Genomic DNA, 20,684 nt, shown 5'->3' with positions numbered 1-20,684 from the left:
CAGACCCCAACGCCACTAAATAAATGTATTAACCCCTAACACCACCACTATACTAAAATGTTTAACCCCTATCCCGCCACACCCGGACCCCACTGCAACTTTAATAAAGCTATTAACCCTTATCCCCGCCACTCCCGGACCCCGCCTCAACTGTAATAATAATTAACCCCTAAATCCCTGGACTCCCACATCACTACCACTTATTAAACCTATTAACCCCTAAACCGCCAGCCCCCCACATCACTATAAACTAAATTGATCTATTAACCCCTAAACCTAACAACCCGCTAACTTTACATTAAAATTAGCTCATCCCTATCTTATAATAAATTAAAACTTACCTTTAAAATTAAATTAAACTATATTAAACTATTATTTAACCTACCCTAACTATTATACTAAAATTACATTAAACTACCAATTAAATAAACTATATTACATATTTAAAAACCTAACCCTACTCAAATTATTTAAATCTACATTTAAAAATTACTAAATTACAAAAAAATAAACGCTAAGTTACAAAAAAATAAAAAACACTAAGTTACAAAAAAGAAAAACCACAGCATCAAAAATAAAAAAGAATTACACCTAATCTAATAGCCCCATCAAAATAAAAAAGCCCCGCCAAATAAAAAAAACCCTAGCCTACAATAAACTACCAATGGCCCTTAAAAAGGGCCTTTTGCGGGGCATTACCCCAAATAAATCAGCATTGGGGCAATACCCCAAAACAAGCACCCCCCAACAGTAAAACCCACCACCCACACAACCAACCCCCCCCAATAAAAACCCTATCTAAGAAACTTAAAGTTAAAGTAAAGTTTTTGCATAATCAATCCGATTTTACTATTATAGTGTGCCAAACATTATAGTCACTAACTTATTTTTTGAAAAATCATTCCTAAATGAAATAAATTTAATATTTACCTTTACCGTTTTTTTGCAGCTTCCTCCTCCCCCTGATTCCGGGCAGAATACAACAACATTTTAAATTAGGGGGAGATAAAAGGCGAGTTTAAAATCCTCCACTACGCACAAAATATAGAAAAAATAACTCATTGTGTAGTTCATTAACAAATCTAGACAGGCCCAGAATCCTTTGCTGCATTGGAAACAATGTAATTCAGAGGTTTTCTATGGGAAAACAAGCCTCTGGGCCTGTCTAGATTTGTTAATGAACTACACAATGAGTTATTTTTTCTATATTTTGTGCGTAGTGGAGGATTTTAAACTCGCCTTTTATCTCCCCCTAATTTAAAATGTTGTTGTATTTTGCCCGGAATCAACCCAGCAGTGATTCTAACCTTCACCCAGTTGATGAGTGGCAAAAACCACGAAACAGTCTGTCCTGGGATGGCTATGAATCACTGCACTAACCCTAGCTAAGTTTATAAGCTGTGTGAACAGCGATACTTTGGCGTAAAGGGAACCTGCTGAAAAGCAGACTGAAGTAAAAAGGTATGTCATTGTGTACTTAATTTGCATATCTTACCCAGAATCCTTTGCTGAATTGGAAACAATGTAATTCAGAGGTTTTCTATGGGACAACAATCCTCTGGGCCTGTCTAGATTTGTTAATGAACTACACAATGAGTTATTTTTTCTATATTTTGTGCGTAGTTGAGGATTTTAAACTTGCCTTTTATCTCCCCCTAATTTAAAATGTTGTTGTATATTATGTAATGAAATATACTTTATATCAATTTACTATCGCCCTATATCATTTCTCCCTGTATTGTCAAAAATCTTAGAAAAATGCGTCCATACGCAATTATGCGAGTATTACTAACTTTCTAACTATCTGACCCCTGATCAATCAGGTTTTCGACCAAATCACTACTACAACTGCCCTCCTAAAAGTTTGCAACGACATCCAAACTGGCATGAAACAAGGAGACCTAACTGTAGCTATTTTCCTTGATTTTGCTAAGGCTTTTGACACAGTGGACCACAACATACTACTGCTCAAACTAAAAAACTCTGGTATTGCTGATCGTCCGTTAACCTGGTTTAGATCATATGTATCGGATCGATCACAATATGTCTCTGTTTCTAACAGTGACTCCCTCCCTCTCCCAGTCACGTGTGGTGTTCCCCAAGGTTCCATTCTCTGCCCTCTACTATTCACATTATTTATAAATGATTTACCTTATGTCTGCAAATCCTCAACTGTACACATGTACGCAGACGACACGGTAATCTATGCAAACAAATTTGATCTGCCGCAGCTTGAGGCAGTGCTCCAAGAGCAGTTCTCAGAGGTAGAAAAGTGGATCTCAAAAAACAAACTCTTCCTAAACACTGACAAAACTGTCACAATGATCTTTGGAACTGGGCCTAAATTACACAAATTACAAAATTCCCATCTACGCATCAAAACAAAATCCAATTGCAAGCTAACCGCAGTCCACTCTTTAAAATACTTGGGTATGTTCTTAGACCCTAATCTATCTTTTGGCCTCCACATAGAAAAACTTGCATCTAAACTTTATCCAAAATTAGGTGCCCTGTACAGAAACAAATCTTGCCTCAGCCCTACAGTAAAGTACATGATTAAACAGCAAATGCTGATGCCTTTCATGGATTATGGGGACGTAGTATACGCAACCTGCACCGCAAACTCACCTTAATAAACTTAATACATTGTATAACTCGTTCTGCCGCTTTGTGCTACAATGTAACTATAAGACCCACCATTGTGACATGCTAAAAGAACTAAACTGGCTGATGCTGGAATCCAGACGCACCCTCCATCTTTCCTGCCTTGTGTTTAAGTGCCTTTCTTGAAGGCTCACACCCTACCTGAGCAGAATGCTCTCCCAAGCTATTCCCACCTCCTATAACCTCCGATCCAATAACAGCACATTATTTAGCTTGCCTCAATACAAAAAGAAAGCAGCTCGATCCTCCTTTTCCTTCCCGAGCGCCACAGTTATGGAATGACCTCTCGCACACTTTCAAATCTTCCCCAAGCCTAATATCCTTTAAGAGATCCCTCTCTACATATCTCAAAACAGAATGTACCTGTCATGGTTGATTATATATTTCTTACCTGTTCTATGTAAAATTTTTGCATCTATTGTGTATTATTATTGTTTTTGAATTTTATTGTACCCTATTGTATCAATGCAATGTTTTGTGGACCCAGGACATAATTGAAAACAAGAGAAATCTCAATGTATCCTTCCTGGTAAAATATTTTATAAATAAATGAATAAAATAAATAAATAAATAAATAAATAAATAAAATAAATAAAATAAATAAATAAATTGCTTCCAATAAAGTGAAAAAAGCAATGCTTAAAATAAAAATAAAGTTATGGAAATCTAATATATTAAACGTTGCTAATGGAATACTTATTTTGACGGTACAATTTACTTTAATTTTAAAAAAAATTGTTTATCAGCACTTGCATCACAAACTTATCTTTAGTAGTTATGGAATGAAGTATGCTTTATATCTATTTATTGCTTCTATGAAACTTTAAAAGCAATGTTTAAAATAAATTAAATCAATGTCAATATAAACTATTAAACAGTGAAAATGGGATACTTCGTTTTAGGAGATAATCTACTTTAATATATAATTCTTGTTATTATCACCATTTCCATCTCAAGCTTAGATTTAACAATTAGTTAAAGAAATATGCTTTTTTTATATTTATTGCTTTTAATAAACTTTAAAAATAATGCTTGTAATAGATAGAAATTATGTCAATAGAATCTAGTAAACATTGAAAATGGTATACTTCGTTTTAGTAGAGAATGTTCTTTATTTGCTAAATGCTTTTGTTACCTTCATTTGCATCGCAAAATTATCTTTACGAGTTATGGAAAGAATTATGCTTTATATCTATGTTTTGCTTATAAGAATCTTTAGAAGCGATGAATAAAATAAAGAAAATAAATCATTTATAACATAAAGTATATTGTCTTTTAAAAAGAAGTATCCCATTTGCACTGTTTAATAGATTCGATTGCCATTATTTTTGTTTATTGAAAGCATTGTTTTTAAATTTTCTTATAAGCAATAAATCAATATAAAGCATTCTTCTTTCCATAACTCCTAAAGATAAGTTTGCGATGTAAATGATGACAACAAAAATATTGTTTAAATAAAGTTCATTCTCTGCTAAAACGAAATATCACATTTGAACACTTTAATATATTATATTGCCGTTATGTTATAAATATTTGCATCAAAAATTATATCTATACATTATGCAAAGAACTATACTTTATCTACCTTTATCGTTTATTATAAAATTTATAAACATTGCTTATAATTTATGTAAATAATTAAACAATTATATTAACATTGATAATGGAATACTTCATTTTGTGCGACATTGATGTATATATTGTTTCATCCTTTAACGATTAGGGCAATTAATCAATAGTATTATTAACTATTTAAATGAAATCAATGTTACGATTGTTTGAATATTTAATTTTTTTCGTTGTCAATAATATTTATATTTATCTAATTTTAATAATCATTCAAATTTATAGATATAAATTGAAATAAAATCAAATATTTCTTTTTTTTTTTTTATCGATAACAAATGTCATAACGATATTTTAAAGAAATGATTAATTAAACTTACGTTTATTTTATGAATAGTTTGCAGTAATAACGAGAGATGAGGTTAACTTTACTTTCACTTTAAGCTCCCCCTTAAAAGGGCATTTAGCTCTTTTACTGTCCAAAGTCCCTACTCTAAAAATAAAACCCACCCAATAAACCCTTAAAATAAAAATTAACACTAACCCCTGACGATCCACTTACAGTTTTTTGAAGACTGGACATCCATCCTCATCCAAGTGGCAGAAGTCCTCATCAAAGCCGGCAGAAGTCTTCATCCAAGCGGGCCGAAGTCCTCATCAAAGCCGGCAGAAGTCTTCATCCAGACGGCATCTTCTATCTTCATCCAAGCGGAGCAGATTCATCTTCAAGACATCCGGCGCGGAGCATCCGCTTCTTCCGATGGTCAATGTAGAATGAAGTTTCCCTTTAAGGTACGTCATCCAAGATGTCGTCCCTTATATTCTGATAGGAATTAAAGGGGAAAAATTCCTATTGGCTGTTGCAATCAACCAATAGGATTGAGCTTTTATCCTATTGGCTGATCCAATCAGCCAAAGGGATTAATTGGATCAACCACATCCAATCAATCACATTACAATGTTCTGCACATAGCAGGGTATGTTCTAAGTATATATATATATATATATATATATATATATATAAATAGGTATGGATATATATTGTACCAAAATACCATCAGATATACATAGAAATATATATTTATGAATAAATAGAACATAATCTGCTATGTGAAGAACATTAAAATGTGCTTGAGTATGGTGTTAGGTATTTTTTCCACTTTTTTTGCTCCATTGACTTCTATGGGGGAATAAGTTATCGCTTACTTTTAGTGGAGTTAGCGCTCGAGCAGGAGCTTTAAATACCACTCCACTTCTTGTAATCTGGTCATTTTACGTTACTGCACTGTAAATAAGCACTCATGCAGTATTACTCACCAGTCGTAACTGTTCCTTCCACAAGCTCTGCTCTGAGTGTTCCATGGATAGGTAGGAGGGTGACCAAATATTCTGTGCTTGGCTCCAGATCTGTTAGTCTAGTTTGCCGCATAGAGGCATCCAGGGACAGTTGAATAGGATCCCTGCCTCCAATGGGCATGTAGCTTAGGATAAATCTATCAGCCGGAGGTGATGGGTCCAACCATGACACATTTACACCAAATGCAGTGATTCCAGAGAAATGAAGCTGTGTGATCGGACGGAAACCTGTTAGACAAAAAATGTGTTGGCATTAAAACTTTAAGGAAAATATCTATTTCCTATTAGATAAATAAAAATATATTTTTTAAATAGAAAGTAAAAAAGGGAATAAAGAAGATTTTTGTCATACACAGAAAGACACAAGTGGTTAAATAAACCAAGAGCCAAAGACAAGACAAAGAAGATATACATAAAGACAGATAGGCAATGAGAAGACATATAGGGTTTGATTACAAGTGGAGGGCAAAAATATTAGATCTATTGTGCGCTAACATTTCTAAAGTTAAATTAATAGCGCTTTTATTTTTGCTCTCTTATTACAAGTTGAAAGTAATTTTTTGCATTTGAGCAAAAGTCTAGGGCATGCTAACATCTGGATGTTAACCCCTTAAGGACCGACAACGTACAGGGTACGTCCTCTAAAAAAATACAGTTAACGACCGAGGACGTAATGATTTTATTGTAAACTGGGTACTGTCAGACAGCTGCCAGTACCCAAGATGGCCCCCAATAAGGTAGATGGGGAGGGTTAGAGAGCTGTTTGGGGGTGATCAGGGAGGTTGGGGGCTAAGGGGGGATCCTACACAGCAGCATATACAAATATGCTGAAAAAAAGATAGCTTTTATTTTAGTACTGGCAGACTTTCTGCCAGTACTTAAGATGGCAGGGACAATTGTGGGGTGGGGGAGGGGAGAGAGCTGTTTGGGAGGGATCAGGGGGTCTGATTTGTCAGGTGGGAGGCTGATCTCTACACTAAAGCTAAAATTAATCCTGCAAGCTCCCTATAAGCTACCTAATTAACCCCTTCACTGCTAGCCATAATACACGTTTGATGCACAGCGGCATTTAGCGGCCTTCTAATTACCAAAAAGCAAAGCCAAAGCCATATATGTCTGCTATTTCTGAACAAAGGAGATCCCAGAGAAGCATTTACAACCATTTGTGCCATAATTGCACAAGTTGTTTGTAAATAATTTCAGTAAGAAACCTAAAGTTTGTGAAAAACTTTGTGAAAAATGGAAAAAAAAAATTTTTTTATCGCATTTGGTGGTGAAATGGTGGCATGAAATATACCAAAATGGGCCTAGATCAATACCTTGGGTTGTCTACTACACTAAAGCTAAAATGAACCCTACAAGCTCGATAATTAATTACCAAAAAGCTGTTTGTAAATAATTTCAGTGAGAAACCTAAAGTTTGTGAAAAAGTTTGTGAAAAAGTTTGTGAAAAAGTGAACGATTTTTTTTTATTTGATCACATTTGGCCGTGAAATGGTGGCCTGAAATATACCAAAATGGGCCTAGATCAATACTTTGGGTTGTCTACTAAACAATATATATATATATACATGTCAAGGGATATTCAGGGATTCCTGACAGATATCAGTGTTCTAATGTAACTAGCGCTAATTTTGAAAAAAAAAATGGTAGCAAAGTGCTACTTGTATTTATGGCCCTATAACTTACAAAAAAAGCAAAGAACATGTAAACATTGGGTATTTCTAAATTAAGACACAATTTAGAAACTATTTAGCATGAGTATTTTTTGCTGGTTGTAGATTTGTAACAGATTTTGGGGGTTAAAGTTAGAAAAGTGTGTTTTTTTCCATTTTTTTTATCATATTTTATAAAAAAATTTAAAGTAAATTATAAGATATGATAAAAATAATGGTATCTTTAGAAAGTCCATTTAATGGCGAGAAAAACGGTATATAATATGTGTGGTTACAGTAAATGAGTAAGAGGAATATTACAGCTCAACACAAACACCGCAGAAATGTAACAATAGCCCTGGTCCCAAACGGTTAACAAATGGAAAACTAGTCTGGTCACTAAGGGGTTAAAAGAGCCAGTGATGTGCTATCCAAAAAACATTGGGGAGAAGGTGGTATTGTCACTTTAACAGCCATTAACTGACCCTGGGTTCCAAGTTTTTTATAGATTTTTTACAGAGAGAAACTCAGTGTTGTGATGTTTCCTTTTTTTTTTTCCTGTCATCTTTCTACCCCTTACTTTTGTGCACTAATTTGTCTTCTCCAGGGCTTGGAAAACGCTAAGGGTGGCCCTGGTTATACGCAAGTCATAGTGCAATAATAAAATGTTGTAACAAATTAAAGCATTTTCTTTTTGCACTTTAAGTCTCCCTTTATCTCTTGTATAAAACCTACTAAATATCAGGCAAAAATTCCCTGACAAAAAAAACATCTATAGATAATATTTTGCGTCTTGCCAATCCTTTTGGTGCTTAGAAGATCTGCAAATGGAGGTTTGTGTTTTCTGTACAACAAAATAAAACTAAAGGAGATTTCATCCAATGAGCCTCAATACATTGGCCCCTAGTTATGAAAGTCTGGCGGACCTGATCCGACAGTGCGGATCAGGTCCGCCAGACCTCGCTGAATACGGCAAGCAATACGCTCGCCATATTCAGCATTGCACCAGCAGCTCACAAGAGCAACTGGTGCAACGCCGCCCCCTGCAGACTCGCGGCCAATGGGCCGCCAGCAGGGGGGTGTCAATCAACCCGATCGTACTCGATCAGGTTGATTTCGGGCAATGTCTGTCCGCTTGCTCAGAGCAGGCGGACAGGTTATGGAGCAGCGGTCTTTGTGACTGCTGCTTCATAACTGCTGTTTCTGGCGAGCCTGCAGGCTCGCCAGAAACACGGTGCATAAAGCTCCATCCTGACTTTGATAGATAGGCCTTATTGTCTCTGACAACCTCCAATATGGTCAGATATGTATGTGTTATCAGAATAATGAAGTTGTGGTGCCGTTTGTAGGAATGTTATGGTTACAATTATGCAAACGTACCAGTATACGCATCCACCGTTGTCTCCCTGCTCTGCTGTCGTCCTCTCTCAGCAGTGACAGAGATGGTATATTCTGTTCCTGGCTCAAGGTCAGTAAGTTCATATTGTGAAGTCTCTTGGGGTACTGTTATTTCAGAAGCCATGCCAGATGACTGGGTGAAAGTGATACGGTAATGATCGATAGGCCCTTGAACCTTTGTCCATACCAGAGAAATGCTCTTGTCTGTGGATCCGGTCACAATCAGATCACTTGGGCTGTCCAACTCTAAGAGTACATAAGATACAGAAAAGGTGTTATCACAAAGCTTTGACTATATAACTACAACATAACACATGTTCATGTTTTACATATTGTTTTTAATATCTTAGAATGTATAATAATACATATAAAATCACTGAGCTTCATTTGTAAATTAGACTGCCTGTAAAAAACACCTCAGTGACCAGAAATCTTGGGATTATATTACATATTAGTTAGCACTCAAAAGGGCATGAAACATATTTTTTTCTTTCATTATTCAGATAGAGCATGCAATTTTAGAACAATTTTCAATTAACCTTTTTAATAAAATTTGCTTTGTTCTCATGGTATTATTAGTTGAAGAGTTTACTGTAAATTGCATATATGGATTATTGTATGGAAGCAGTATTTGCAAAAACTCCTACCATCTAGTGGTCTTGAAAATATATAACATTTTTGCCACATAGACCTCTAGATATGCTCCTGAGCCTACCTACCTGTCTTTCAAGAAAGGATTTCAAGAGAATAAGGTAAATGATTAATCTATCATCTAGTACTCAAGTTAAAATAAACTTTAATGATTCAGATAGGGCATGGAGTTTTAAGACACTTTCCAATTTACTTATATTATCACATTTTGCACAGTCTTTTTTATATTCACACTTTCTGGGGAACAAGATCCTACTGAGAATGTGTACAACCTCACAGGGTATACATATATTAGTCTGTGATTGGCTGATGTCTGTCACATGATACAGGGGGCCAGAAAATTGGAGAAAAATAAAATTTGTTAGAAAAAAAAATCTACTGCTTATTTGAAATTCAGAGTATGTGTTATTGCATTGTCTTTTTTATTATGTGCTTGTTAATTATGTATTTCTACTGTATTGAGTGGTCCTTTAATGGAAAAATACTGTCTTGGCAATGTTCAGGGAATAGTTTGTTTTTATAGGTCTGGGTATCTATGGTATAGAAATCACAAACCTCTCCATGAATTATTTCAATGTTTAAAGGAGCATTGTAATAATTTCTTTTAATCTGTGTATTCTTCTTAAAGAGGTCATTTAAAATGTATTTTTATTTTTTATTAAAACTTCATGTAATCAAATTGATTAACTTTCAATATAACCTCGCTAGGTTCAGGTAGAAAATGCAAGGAGTCAAGATAACAATTCCTATGTATTGTGTCAATTATAATTCATGAGTGATGAATATATGAAGATAAATGAAAATAAAAAATAAAAAATTAAAAAAGGGCAAAAAATTATTAAATGTTCTAACCATTCTAAAATACTTTTCTATATGATTTATATAGCTCATTGATTTCTTAAATGCCAGTGTTTCCTTAAATACCAAAAGCAAGTGTAACAGAAAATGATGAATGGTTTGCACAACATTCTAATCCCAAAGGTTAAATCTGGGACATCATATTACAAATAATTCTTATATCATAAGTCTAAATGCTACGTGTTGTTGGAATTGCACAGGAATTACAGACAGACGCTTACTAAAAAGAGTACATAATTGACCTTCATGTATGTTGTAGGTGACTTCCAAACACCAATTAATCACCACTCATCCTGGAGAGTTGTGACTAACACATTATGCCGCTCGTGCTTAGAAATGATTGAATTAAAGGGACATAAAGCCCAAAATTATTCTTTCATGATTCAGATAGAATATACAATTTTAAACAACTTTCCAATTTACTTTTATTATTAAAGGGACAGTCTAGGCCAAAATAAACTTTCATGATTCAGATAGGGCATGTAATTTTAAACAATTTTCCAATTTACTTTTATCACCAATTTTGCTTTGTTCTCTTAGTTCTTCTTAGTTGAAAGCTTAACCTAGGAGGTTCATATGCTAATTTCTTAGACCTTGAAGCCCATCTCTTTCAGATTGCATTTTAACAGTTTTTCACCACTAGAGGGTGTTAGTTCACATATCTCATATAGATAACACTGTGCTCGTGTACGTGAAGTAATCTGGGAGCAGGCACTGATTGGCTAGACTGCAAGTCTGTCAAAAGAACTGAAAAAAGGGGCAGTTTGCAGAGGCTTAGATACAAGATAATCACAGAGGTTAAAAGTATATTATAACTGTGTTGGTTATGCAAAACTGGGAAATGGGTAATAAAGGGATTATCTATCTTTTAAAACAATAAAGATTCTGGTGTAGACTGTCCCTTTAAGGTTGCTTCTCTGTCATGGAATCCTTTATTAAAAAATGCAGCAATGCAGCTAGCTGCACACATCAGCAAGTCAATGGCAAGTAGCATATATGTGCAGCCACCAATCAGCAGCTAGCTCTCAGCTGATGATCCTACCTAGGTATGCTTTTCAACAAAGGATACCAAGAGAAAAAAGCAAATTAGATAACAGAAGTAAATTGGAAAGTTGTTTTAAAATGCATGCTCTATCTGAATCATGAAATAAAAAATATTTGGGTTTCATGTTCCTTTAATGTAGAGATGTACTTTATAGTTTGTAACATACACCTTTTTAGTTTTAGTAGACCAACATAAAATGAATCAGAGATAAGAGGGTCAATTTAACAAGGGCCGAATGGCCCCTAATCACCCTGTCTTAAGACTTCTGCTCCTTAACTTGTCTGCCGCACCAGAGGCAGCGGCCAGCAAATTACCCGATCGGATACGATCGGGTTGATTGACACCCCCTGCTAGCAGCCGATTGGACGCGAATCTGCAGGGGGCGGCATTGCACAAACAGTTAACCAGAACTGCTTGTGCAATGTTAAATGCCAACAGCATATGCTGTTGGCATTTAGCGATGCCGGGCGGACATGATTCGCTACAACACAATAGTGTAGGGTCAATAGTCTTAAAATGACATGCTCTAACAGATTACAGCATGTCATTATTTGACTATAATCGCCCTTTAAACGTATATTTTTTGTTTGTAAAAATGCAAAGCTGTTTAAATGTAATCTTAAACTAATACAGCATTAGTATAAAGGACCTTTCAACCAATGATGATTAGCAGGAAATATCTGTAATGTATATATCATAATGGTTTGTTCCAGTTGTTGCAGTTCATATATTCTAACACTAGGGACAAGCATGAGGTATAACAGTGAAATGGGTGTGTTATCTTCAGTTAATAAAAAGTTCTGGAAGTTGAACAATGGTGCCTTCATGAGTTCTGTGCATTCTATAACAGGAGATCTTTACATGATGTCAGAAGTAAACAGATTTATTTAAGTTTGATTGTCATGGCTGCAAGCAGACAGCAAGTGCCTCCTATGGACTTTGATAAAGGCAATGTATCTGAGCACTGGACAAGATGGAGAGAGCTCATGGAATTATTATTTGCTGGCCCTGATGCTGACAAGTGGACACAGGAGCAGAAGGCTGCACAGTTTCTCATTTGTATTGGAGAAAAAGGCAGAGATATTTGCAGATCATGGAGTGGAGTGGAGCTATATCTGCTGAAGGTAAAAAGGATCCCAATGTGTTATGTGAGAAATTTGAGGCATAATGTAATCCTAAGAAAAACATAACTGTACAGAGAAAAGTGTTTTATGAAAGACATCAGGGTAAAACAGAATCTATAGATGAGTGGGTCACACAGCTACATCTCATAGCTAAAGACTGTGCCTTTCAGGACTGTGATGATATGATAAAAGATAGAATTGTGATGGGATCAAATTCTAGAGAAGTACAGGAAAAATTACTGCTAGAAGAGGATCTAACCATAAACTCTGCAGTAAAAATAGCTAGAGCATATGAAACATCCAGAGCTCACATGCAGTTAATTCATAGTGACACAGAAGTCTTACACATGGTGCAAAGGAAAAGTGAAAGTAATCTGATTCATAGCAGAAAAGCAAATAACCTGCAGGATTGTGCAGAGCAAACTCTTTACAGAAGCTGTACTAAATGTGGTACAAAACACACTAAGAATACACAGTGTCCAGCACAGGGAAAAATATGCTACAAATGTCAGAAAAACAACCATTTTGCCAGGGTGTGCAGAAACAACACTATAAAGTATAGGAAGTCAGTGAATCAAATGGAGAAAGATGAAAATGAAACTGATAGTGACATTGATCAAAGTACAATTTATCTAGCTATGGTGGATAAAACAAATGTAGAACAAGATGAAGTATATGTTGAGATTCTTGTGAGCACACAAAACATACCAATTAAATTCAAGATTGATACAGGTGTACAAGTAAATTGCATGCCTGCTAGCACATATTATGACAAGCTGGCAAACATATGTGAGCTTGAAAAATCTGGTCTGTCAAAACTTGTTGGTTATGGAGGACACCGGCTGCATGTACTGGGAAAGTGCTCATATCAATGCATGTTACAAAACAAAAAACTTAATTTGGAATTTTATGTTATAGACACCCCAGCAAAGCCTGTTTTAGGGTTAAGTGCCTGCAAACAGCTAAATCTTATAAAAATAGTCATGACTGTTGATCAGTATAACAAAGGTTTATCTAAGCAACATGTTGAGGAACTATTTTCAGATGTGTTTCAAGGGCTAGGTTGTTTGCCTGGTGAATGCAGCATTAAACTAAAACCAGATGCACATCCAGTAATTCATTCACCAAGAAGGATTCCAATTGCCATAAACGACAAACTCAAAGAGGAACTGGATCACATGGTAAATTTAGGAGTGCTGAAAAAAGTAGATGAGCCCACTGAGTGGGTGAGTTCAATGGTTGCAGTAGAAAAGAAAAACTCAGGTGCTTTAAGAATATGCATTGATCCAAGAGATTTAAACAGAGAAATCATGCGAGAACACTGCAGTTTACCAACTCTAGATGACATCACACACAAGTTAGCACATGCAAAATTCTTCAGTGTATTAGATGCTCAGTCAGGATATTGGCAGCTCAAATTAGATGAACAGAGCAGTAGGCTCACCACTTTTAATTCACCATTTGGAAGATGGCACTTTACTAGAGTTCCCTTTGGTATTGCCTCAGCACAAGAAATATTTCAGAAAAAAGCACATGAAACCATTGAAGGCCTTCATGGTGTAGATGTAATCATAGATGATCTTCTGGTATATGGATCTACACGGAAAGAACATGATCAAAATCTGTGTGCACTATTGGAACGGTGTCGAGAGAGAAACATGAAGTTAAACCCAGGTAAAATGCAAATCGGTGTTACCCAAGTTAAATATTTTGGTCATATTCTGTCACAAGATGGGCTAAAAGCAGACCCAGAGAAAATAGCAGCAATACAACATCTGGATCCTCCTACCTCTAAGAAGGAATTAGAAACCATTCTGGGTATGTTTAATTATCTGTCAAGGTTTGTTCCTGGACTAGCAGAAGCTACAGCTCCACTAAGAGAACTACTCCAAAAGGATGCACTATGGAGCTGGAATGACTCAATAAATAATGTTTTTGAAGATGTCAAAGGTCTTATTGTGCGTTCCTCTGAAACTGGATTACAATATTTTGACCCCAAGAAGGAGGTAACAATACAGGTTGATGCCTCTCAGTTCGGTTTAGGAGCAGTCCTAATGCAGGAAGGCAGGCCTGTTGCATATGCTTCCAGATCAATGACTCCTACGCAATGCAACTATGCCCAAATAGAAAAAGAAATGCTGGCCATTGTAATTGGTTGTGAAAAGTTTCATCAATACATCTATGGGCAGAAAATCACAGTTGAGACTGATCATAAACCACTTATGAGCATCATGGAAAAACCACTTGTGTCCGCTCCACCAAGGCTGCAAAGAATGATCCTAAGAATACAAAAATATGATATGCATGTAGTATATGTACCTGGCAATAGAATTTCAGTAGCTGATATGCTTTCAAGGACATTTAAGCCTGGTCAAGACGAAAGAGAGGAAAGGGACTTGGAAGAGCATGTGCACTCTGTACTTTCACAATTACCTGCTACTGATGAGAAACTTAAAGAAATACAGCTAGCAACAGAAAGGGATGCAACTATGGCCAATTTGATTACAATAATACAGGAAGGATGGCCAAACTCAAAAGCCAAAGTGAATGTTGACTTAAAACCTTACTGGAATGTAAGAAAAGAACTGTCAATAATTGATGGGATTGTCTTTAAAGGGGAGAGAATTGTGGTTCCCCCGGAGCTCAGGAAAGAAATAATAAGAAAACTGCATATAGGGCATTTTGGAATAGCCTTGTGTAAAAGACGTGCTAGGGATCTCTGATATTGGCCTGAAATGAATTCACAGATAGAAGACATGGTCAATAGTTGTGCAACATGTCAAGAAAATCAAAGAGCAAACCAAAAGGAGCCAATGGTAACAAGAGTACAGCCAGAGAGAGCTTGGCAAAGAATTGCATCAGACCTATTTACATGGAACCATAACAACTATCTTATAATGGTAGACTACTACAGTCGTTACTTTGAAATAGTTCAACTAAGAGACACTAAGTCTAGTGCAGTCATAAATGTCATTAAATCTGTCTTGGCAAGACATGGCATATGTGATGAGTTAATATCAGATAATGGTCCTCAGTACTCCTCAATAAAATTTGCAAACTTTGCAAAAGAATGGGGTTTCAAACACACATTGTCCAGCCCACATTACCCACAGTCAAATGGCTTAGCTGAAAAATATGTACAAATTGCAAAGAACATTTTGGAAAAAGCAGCCCAAACTAATCAAGATCCATACCTGTGTATTCTGAACTACCGTAACACCCCAATAGATGGAATTGCATCACCTTCACAATTACTAATGAGTAGACGTTTGAAATCAGTTTTGCCTTCAACACCTACACAACTTGCCTCCAAAGTACAGAATCCTGCAATGGTTAAACAGCGAGTGGAAACATTAAAAAACAGGCAGAAACAGTACTATGATCGTGGGTCTAAATTTCTAAAACCTTGTGAGCTTGGCGATAGGGTAAGGATGCAAAATTTAGAAGGAAGGTGGAAACCTGCAGTGGTAACCAAAGTAACAAGTGCACCACGCTCATACATTGTCCGCACAGAGAATGGCAAAGATTATCGGCGCAACAGAGTACATCTGCGTCATAACAGAGGTTCGAATACAGGAGTTACAAATATTCCAGATGCAGTGCTTCATGTACCACCAAGGATGTCACATAGTGATATAAATGAGACTCTAAGCTCAACTGATGCTTCACATGTGGACATACAGGAGGGGCAATTACTGAGTACAACACCAACCGCACAACTCTCTGATCACAGCTCCAATGTGATTCTTCCTAGCACAACAGAAACAGCACAAGTTGAACCACCCAGTAGATTCTCAAGATATGGACGGAGAATCAAGCCAAAGTATTGGGAAGACTATGACACTACATAACTGTGTGCTTTGTTTGTTTGTTTTTGTGCTTGTTTTTTTTTTGTTTTTTTTTACATTTATATTCCTTTATATCCAATATATATTGTTTTATTTTTTATTTATTTTTAAGAAGGGAGATGTAATGTATATATCATAATGGTTTGTTCCAGTTGCTGCTGTTTATATTTGCTGCAGTTCATATATTCTAACACTAGGGACAAGCATGAGGTATAACAGTGAAATGGGTGTGTTATCTTCAGTTAATAAAAAGTTCTTGAAGTTGAACAATGGTGCCTTAATGAGTTCTGTGCATTCTATAACAGGAGATCTTTACAATATCTATCAACCAGTGAACATTAAAAGAAATTAACTATCAGCCACTGAGCGTAAGTAGAAGTATACATCTGACACAGCTGTATTGGTCTAATTTGAAACATTGTTTACGTCACACTTTCAGGCAAAAAATAAATCAGATGTGGCTCTAGGCCATAATATATGAGTATACAGCAAATAAACCAATATGGCTGCCACAGCTTGTGACCAATTCCTTCAACATGAAGAACTGTGACTCTAGGTCACAATATAAGGTTATACAGCAAGTTTCACAGTTCTAACATAAGCGGTTGCAGGGAAAATAGATTTTCAAAATTTTTGTGTAAAAAGAAATAGCTGCCTGATCATATGATATACAGTCTTCATATTATGCACAATAGTTCTCACCATAGATGTCAATAAACATGGCAAAAATAAAGCATTTTGTAAAACGTTTTTTGTTTTATTATTAATTTAAAAATATCTTTAAAGTGAATGTAAATTTTTATGCTAAAGTTCCCGGTTTTAAAAAATTTGATTAAAAATAGTGGCACTTTAATTCATCAAAATTTACATTTCACTCCTGTTGTGAAAAAATACTTCCCTTTTAAACTTCACAGCCACTCCAGCTTCTTCCGCCCGTCGCAAAGCCTCTTCCTGGGTCTAAAATGAGGAATCCGGCTTCCTCCAATCACGGCGTTGAATCAGACACTGATTCCCCCGAAGGGAAAGCCGTGATTGGAGGATGACCTATCCATCATTTCTGACGTCAGAAATGGCTTGTGAAGACCAGAGGAAGCTGGAGCTGCTGTCAAGATTAAAAGGGAAGTATTTTTTCACAACAGGAGTGAAATATAAATTTTGATGAATTAAAGTGCCCCTGTTTTTAATTGAATTTTTAAAAACCGGGCACTTTAGCATCAAAATTTACATTCACTTTAAAATGATAATATATTTTGAGTACAGTGTAAGTATGCCATACACTTCATGCTCTCTGCTGGGAAAATAAAAAGCCCAAATTAGACGTAAACTGCAGAAAAAGCAGTTAAAATAAATAATAAACATACATTGCATTGTTAAAGGGACAGTCTAGTAAAAAATAAACTTTCATAATTCAGAAAGGGCATTTAATTTTAAACAACTTTCTAATTTACTTTTACAATCAATTTTGCTTTGTTCTCTTGGTATTCTTAGTTGAAAGCTAACCCAAGGTAGGCTCATATGCTAATTTCTTAGCCCTTGAAGGCTGCCTCTTATCTGAAAGCATTTAGACATTTTTTCACAACTAGAGGGCGTTAGTTCATGTGTGCCATATAGATAATATTGTGCTCATGCCCGTGGAGTTATCTAGGAGTCAGCACCGATTGGCTAAAATTCAAGTGTGTCAAAAGAACTGAAATAAGGGGGCAGTCTGCAGATGATTAGATACAAGGACATCACAGAGGTGAAAAGTGTATTAATATAACTGTGTTGGTTATGCAAAATTCGGGAATGGGTAATAAAGGGATTATCTATCTTTTTAAAATTCTGGTATAGATTGTCCCTTTAAATTATATTACCAGTATAATGTCCCTTTATAATTGCTTTGTTCTCTTGGTATCATTTGTTATAGAGTATACCTAGCTAGGTTGATAGAGCACTCTATAAACAATGCCAGATGCACGCTCATGAGCTCACCTAGGATTTGTTATTAGCAAAGGATACCAAGAGAACTAAGCAAATTTGAAAATAGAAATTGTTTAAAAAATAGTTAAAATGTCATGCTCTATCCAGTTAAGCTTAAAGGGACATAATACTCATATGCTAAGTCACTTGAAAGTGATGCACCATAACTGTAAAAAGCTGACAAGAAAATATCACCTGAGCATCTTGTGTAAAAAAGGAAGATATTTTACCTCACAATTTATTGATCTCACCAGAGTAAGTGCTGTGAAAACAGTTCTACTTCAGCTGCTGTTCTGCTGCAATTTACCCCCCACCCCCAGAAAACAATAACCAATTAATATCAGCAGTGCTGAGGTAATGCTTTGTCTTTGCTATGATTTAATGAGATGTCACTGAAATCTCATGAGATTTCATAGAACTTACAAAACTGAATAGAAAAATAACATGACTGTGCCTGCACATGACAGATGCACACTCCCTAGCAAGTCCTGGGACAAGCATCTTGACTGGCTGCTTAAAATATATTTACAGTGGGGCATAAATACTTAGAAAATTTAAGTTAAAATATCTTCCTTTTTTACTTAGTCAGCTTTTTACAGCTATGTTGCATCTGTTTCAAGTGCTTCAACATTTGGGTATCATGTAACTTTAATTTTGACTTTAAAAAATAATTGTATTCATTTAGTGAGAATGCATTAAAAATTAATAAGTGGCTTGGATAGCATTGGTCTGACTGTCTAACATAGTTTGTGAAACTTGGATATTTACCAATAAATAAACCCCTAAGGGGTCTGCTTAATTTAGATTTTGAAAGCTCTGTATTTCATCTATGAATACAGTAATTTTTTCCCCAAGTGTAATATAGCTATGTGCACTTTTTATTACATATATTAATCATACTCTACATCACACTTAGTACTATGATAGGACTTACCAGTGCGAGCATTCATAGTTGCTGGGGCGCTCTGTAGATTATCTCGGACTGCAGAAATTCCTATACCGTATTCGGTTCCAGGAATCAGATCTTGAGCAAAGATGAAAATAGGACAATTGTTATTCCCTTTTTTTATTTTTTTACATTTTTTATATTTTTGTTTATATAGATATTTTGCTTAAAACTTTGCTGACATTAAACTTGTATAGTCTGTCTTACAGTTCTACTAGTGTCAAGTTAAATGTAAGGAACTTGTTCATCAAATTTTAATCACATTTCTGGCAGCTTGACTTGAAATAGAAACACTTTTACAAGCATAAAGTGAAAAAGAAATTAATATATCTTATTTTGAAAAATGTGCAATGTAATTTGCAGCTTAATCTAAGGTAAGGCTTTAAGAAGACTAAGGGCTAGATTTATCAAGCCCCTGCGGCAGCAAGTTCTTGTGAGAACTTGCTCGCCGCGATTTATCAAGCAGCGGTCACCAGACCGCTGCTTCCCTAACATCTTCGCCACCTCTATTGTGGCGAAATTAAATCTCCTCGGTCGAGTCCGACCGAGGAGATTGACAGCTCCTGCCCACGCGTGATTGGCTGTGCGCGGGCAGGGGGCGGGATTGCATGCGAGCACAAAATTGCGCTCCTGTGCAATGTTAATAACCTGCAGGTAATTTCGCCCCGCCACAGGCGAGCTGAGGCGTACAGGGGCGCGTATACGCGCCCCTGTACGCCTCAGCATTGATAAATCTATCCCTTAGTGTAGACTGTCCCTTTAACACTTTTTTCCAGGCAAAAACACATTTTTTTTTTTAAATGTTGCACTTTCAGATATATGGAGTATAAGTGTTTTAAGAGCTTGTGCCATTACTGCTTAACATTATAGAATTAAAAATAAACAAAAAAATATATAAAGATCTTCTTAATGAAAAACAAGTTTTCACTCCTTAATGAAGTTTATTTAAGAACTACTAAGTCCCTTTTAATAAAACTTTGAATGACTATTTATGAACATGATTATTAATTTGTAATTATTATGCAGCAAATATGGCAGGAGCCATTACTAAAGAAAGTAGCAAAAAAAAAGAAAATAGAAAATATTATTTGCAGAAAAAAATAACAAAAACCATTGTTTTTCAATGTAAAAGCAACTCAAACTTGTGACAAATTATAAGATAAATCTGTATCTGACAATCTGGTTTAGCTGTACCATCATTTATCAAAGTGGAATAGCCAGAATGCCACAAAACGTGCTGCTTATGGTACACTATGACAGGGTATTTGAGTCTGAATCTTGATTAATGGATCAGTCTGTGCTTGTTTAGGTCTCATTCTCTCTCTGTCTACGGTATCTGAATCACTGTGTTGTACTATAAAGAAAATTTACACCAATCCCCCTGTTCCTTACAATATACAACATCAGGTCAGGTCAGAGCTGTCAGAGTACCATAATGTATCATATAATCAGGTCAATGCTACCTGCTGCTGTAATATACAATCAAGCCAGATCCCTGTTCTCCAATGTGCTGTAAAGTCAAGCTATATAAATCTCTCATGAGGAACTAAGGGCCACACAACAGGATCTGACCTAACACAGGAGAATACATTGTATTTACATAACATGATATAT

At 35.7% G+C, this 20,684-nt stretch overlaps 1 protein-coding gene across 1 annotated transcript in view; it reads right to left on the bottom strand.

Moving 5' to 3' along the window:
* The window catches only part of TNR (tenascin R), a 1,235,916-nt gene that overhangs the window by 195,239 nt on the left and 1,019,993 nt on the right, over positions 1–20,684 (bottom strand). Inside the window, 3 exon segments of the mRNA XM_053693306.1 lie at positions 5,548–5,814; positions 8,622–8,885; positions 19,059–19,148. Coding sequence (XP_053549281.1) covers positions 5,548–5,814; positions 8,622–8,885; positions 19,059–19,148 — 621 coding nt within the window.

This window comes from Bombina bombina, chromosome 10 (genome assembly GCF_027579735.1).
Source record: "Bombina bombina isolate aBomBom1 chromosome 10, aBomBom1.pri, whole genome shotgun sequence".
Lineage (NCBI taxonomy): Eukaryota > Metazoa > Chordata > Amphibia > Anura > Bombinatoridae > Bombina > Bombina bombina.
The sequence above is the reverse complement of the archived record's forward strand: the minus strand, read 5'-3'. Positions and strand labels throughout refer to the sequence as shown.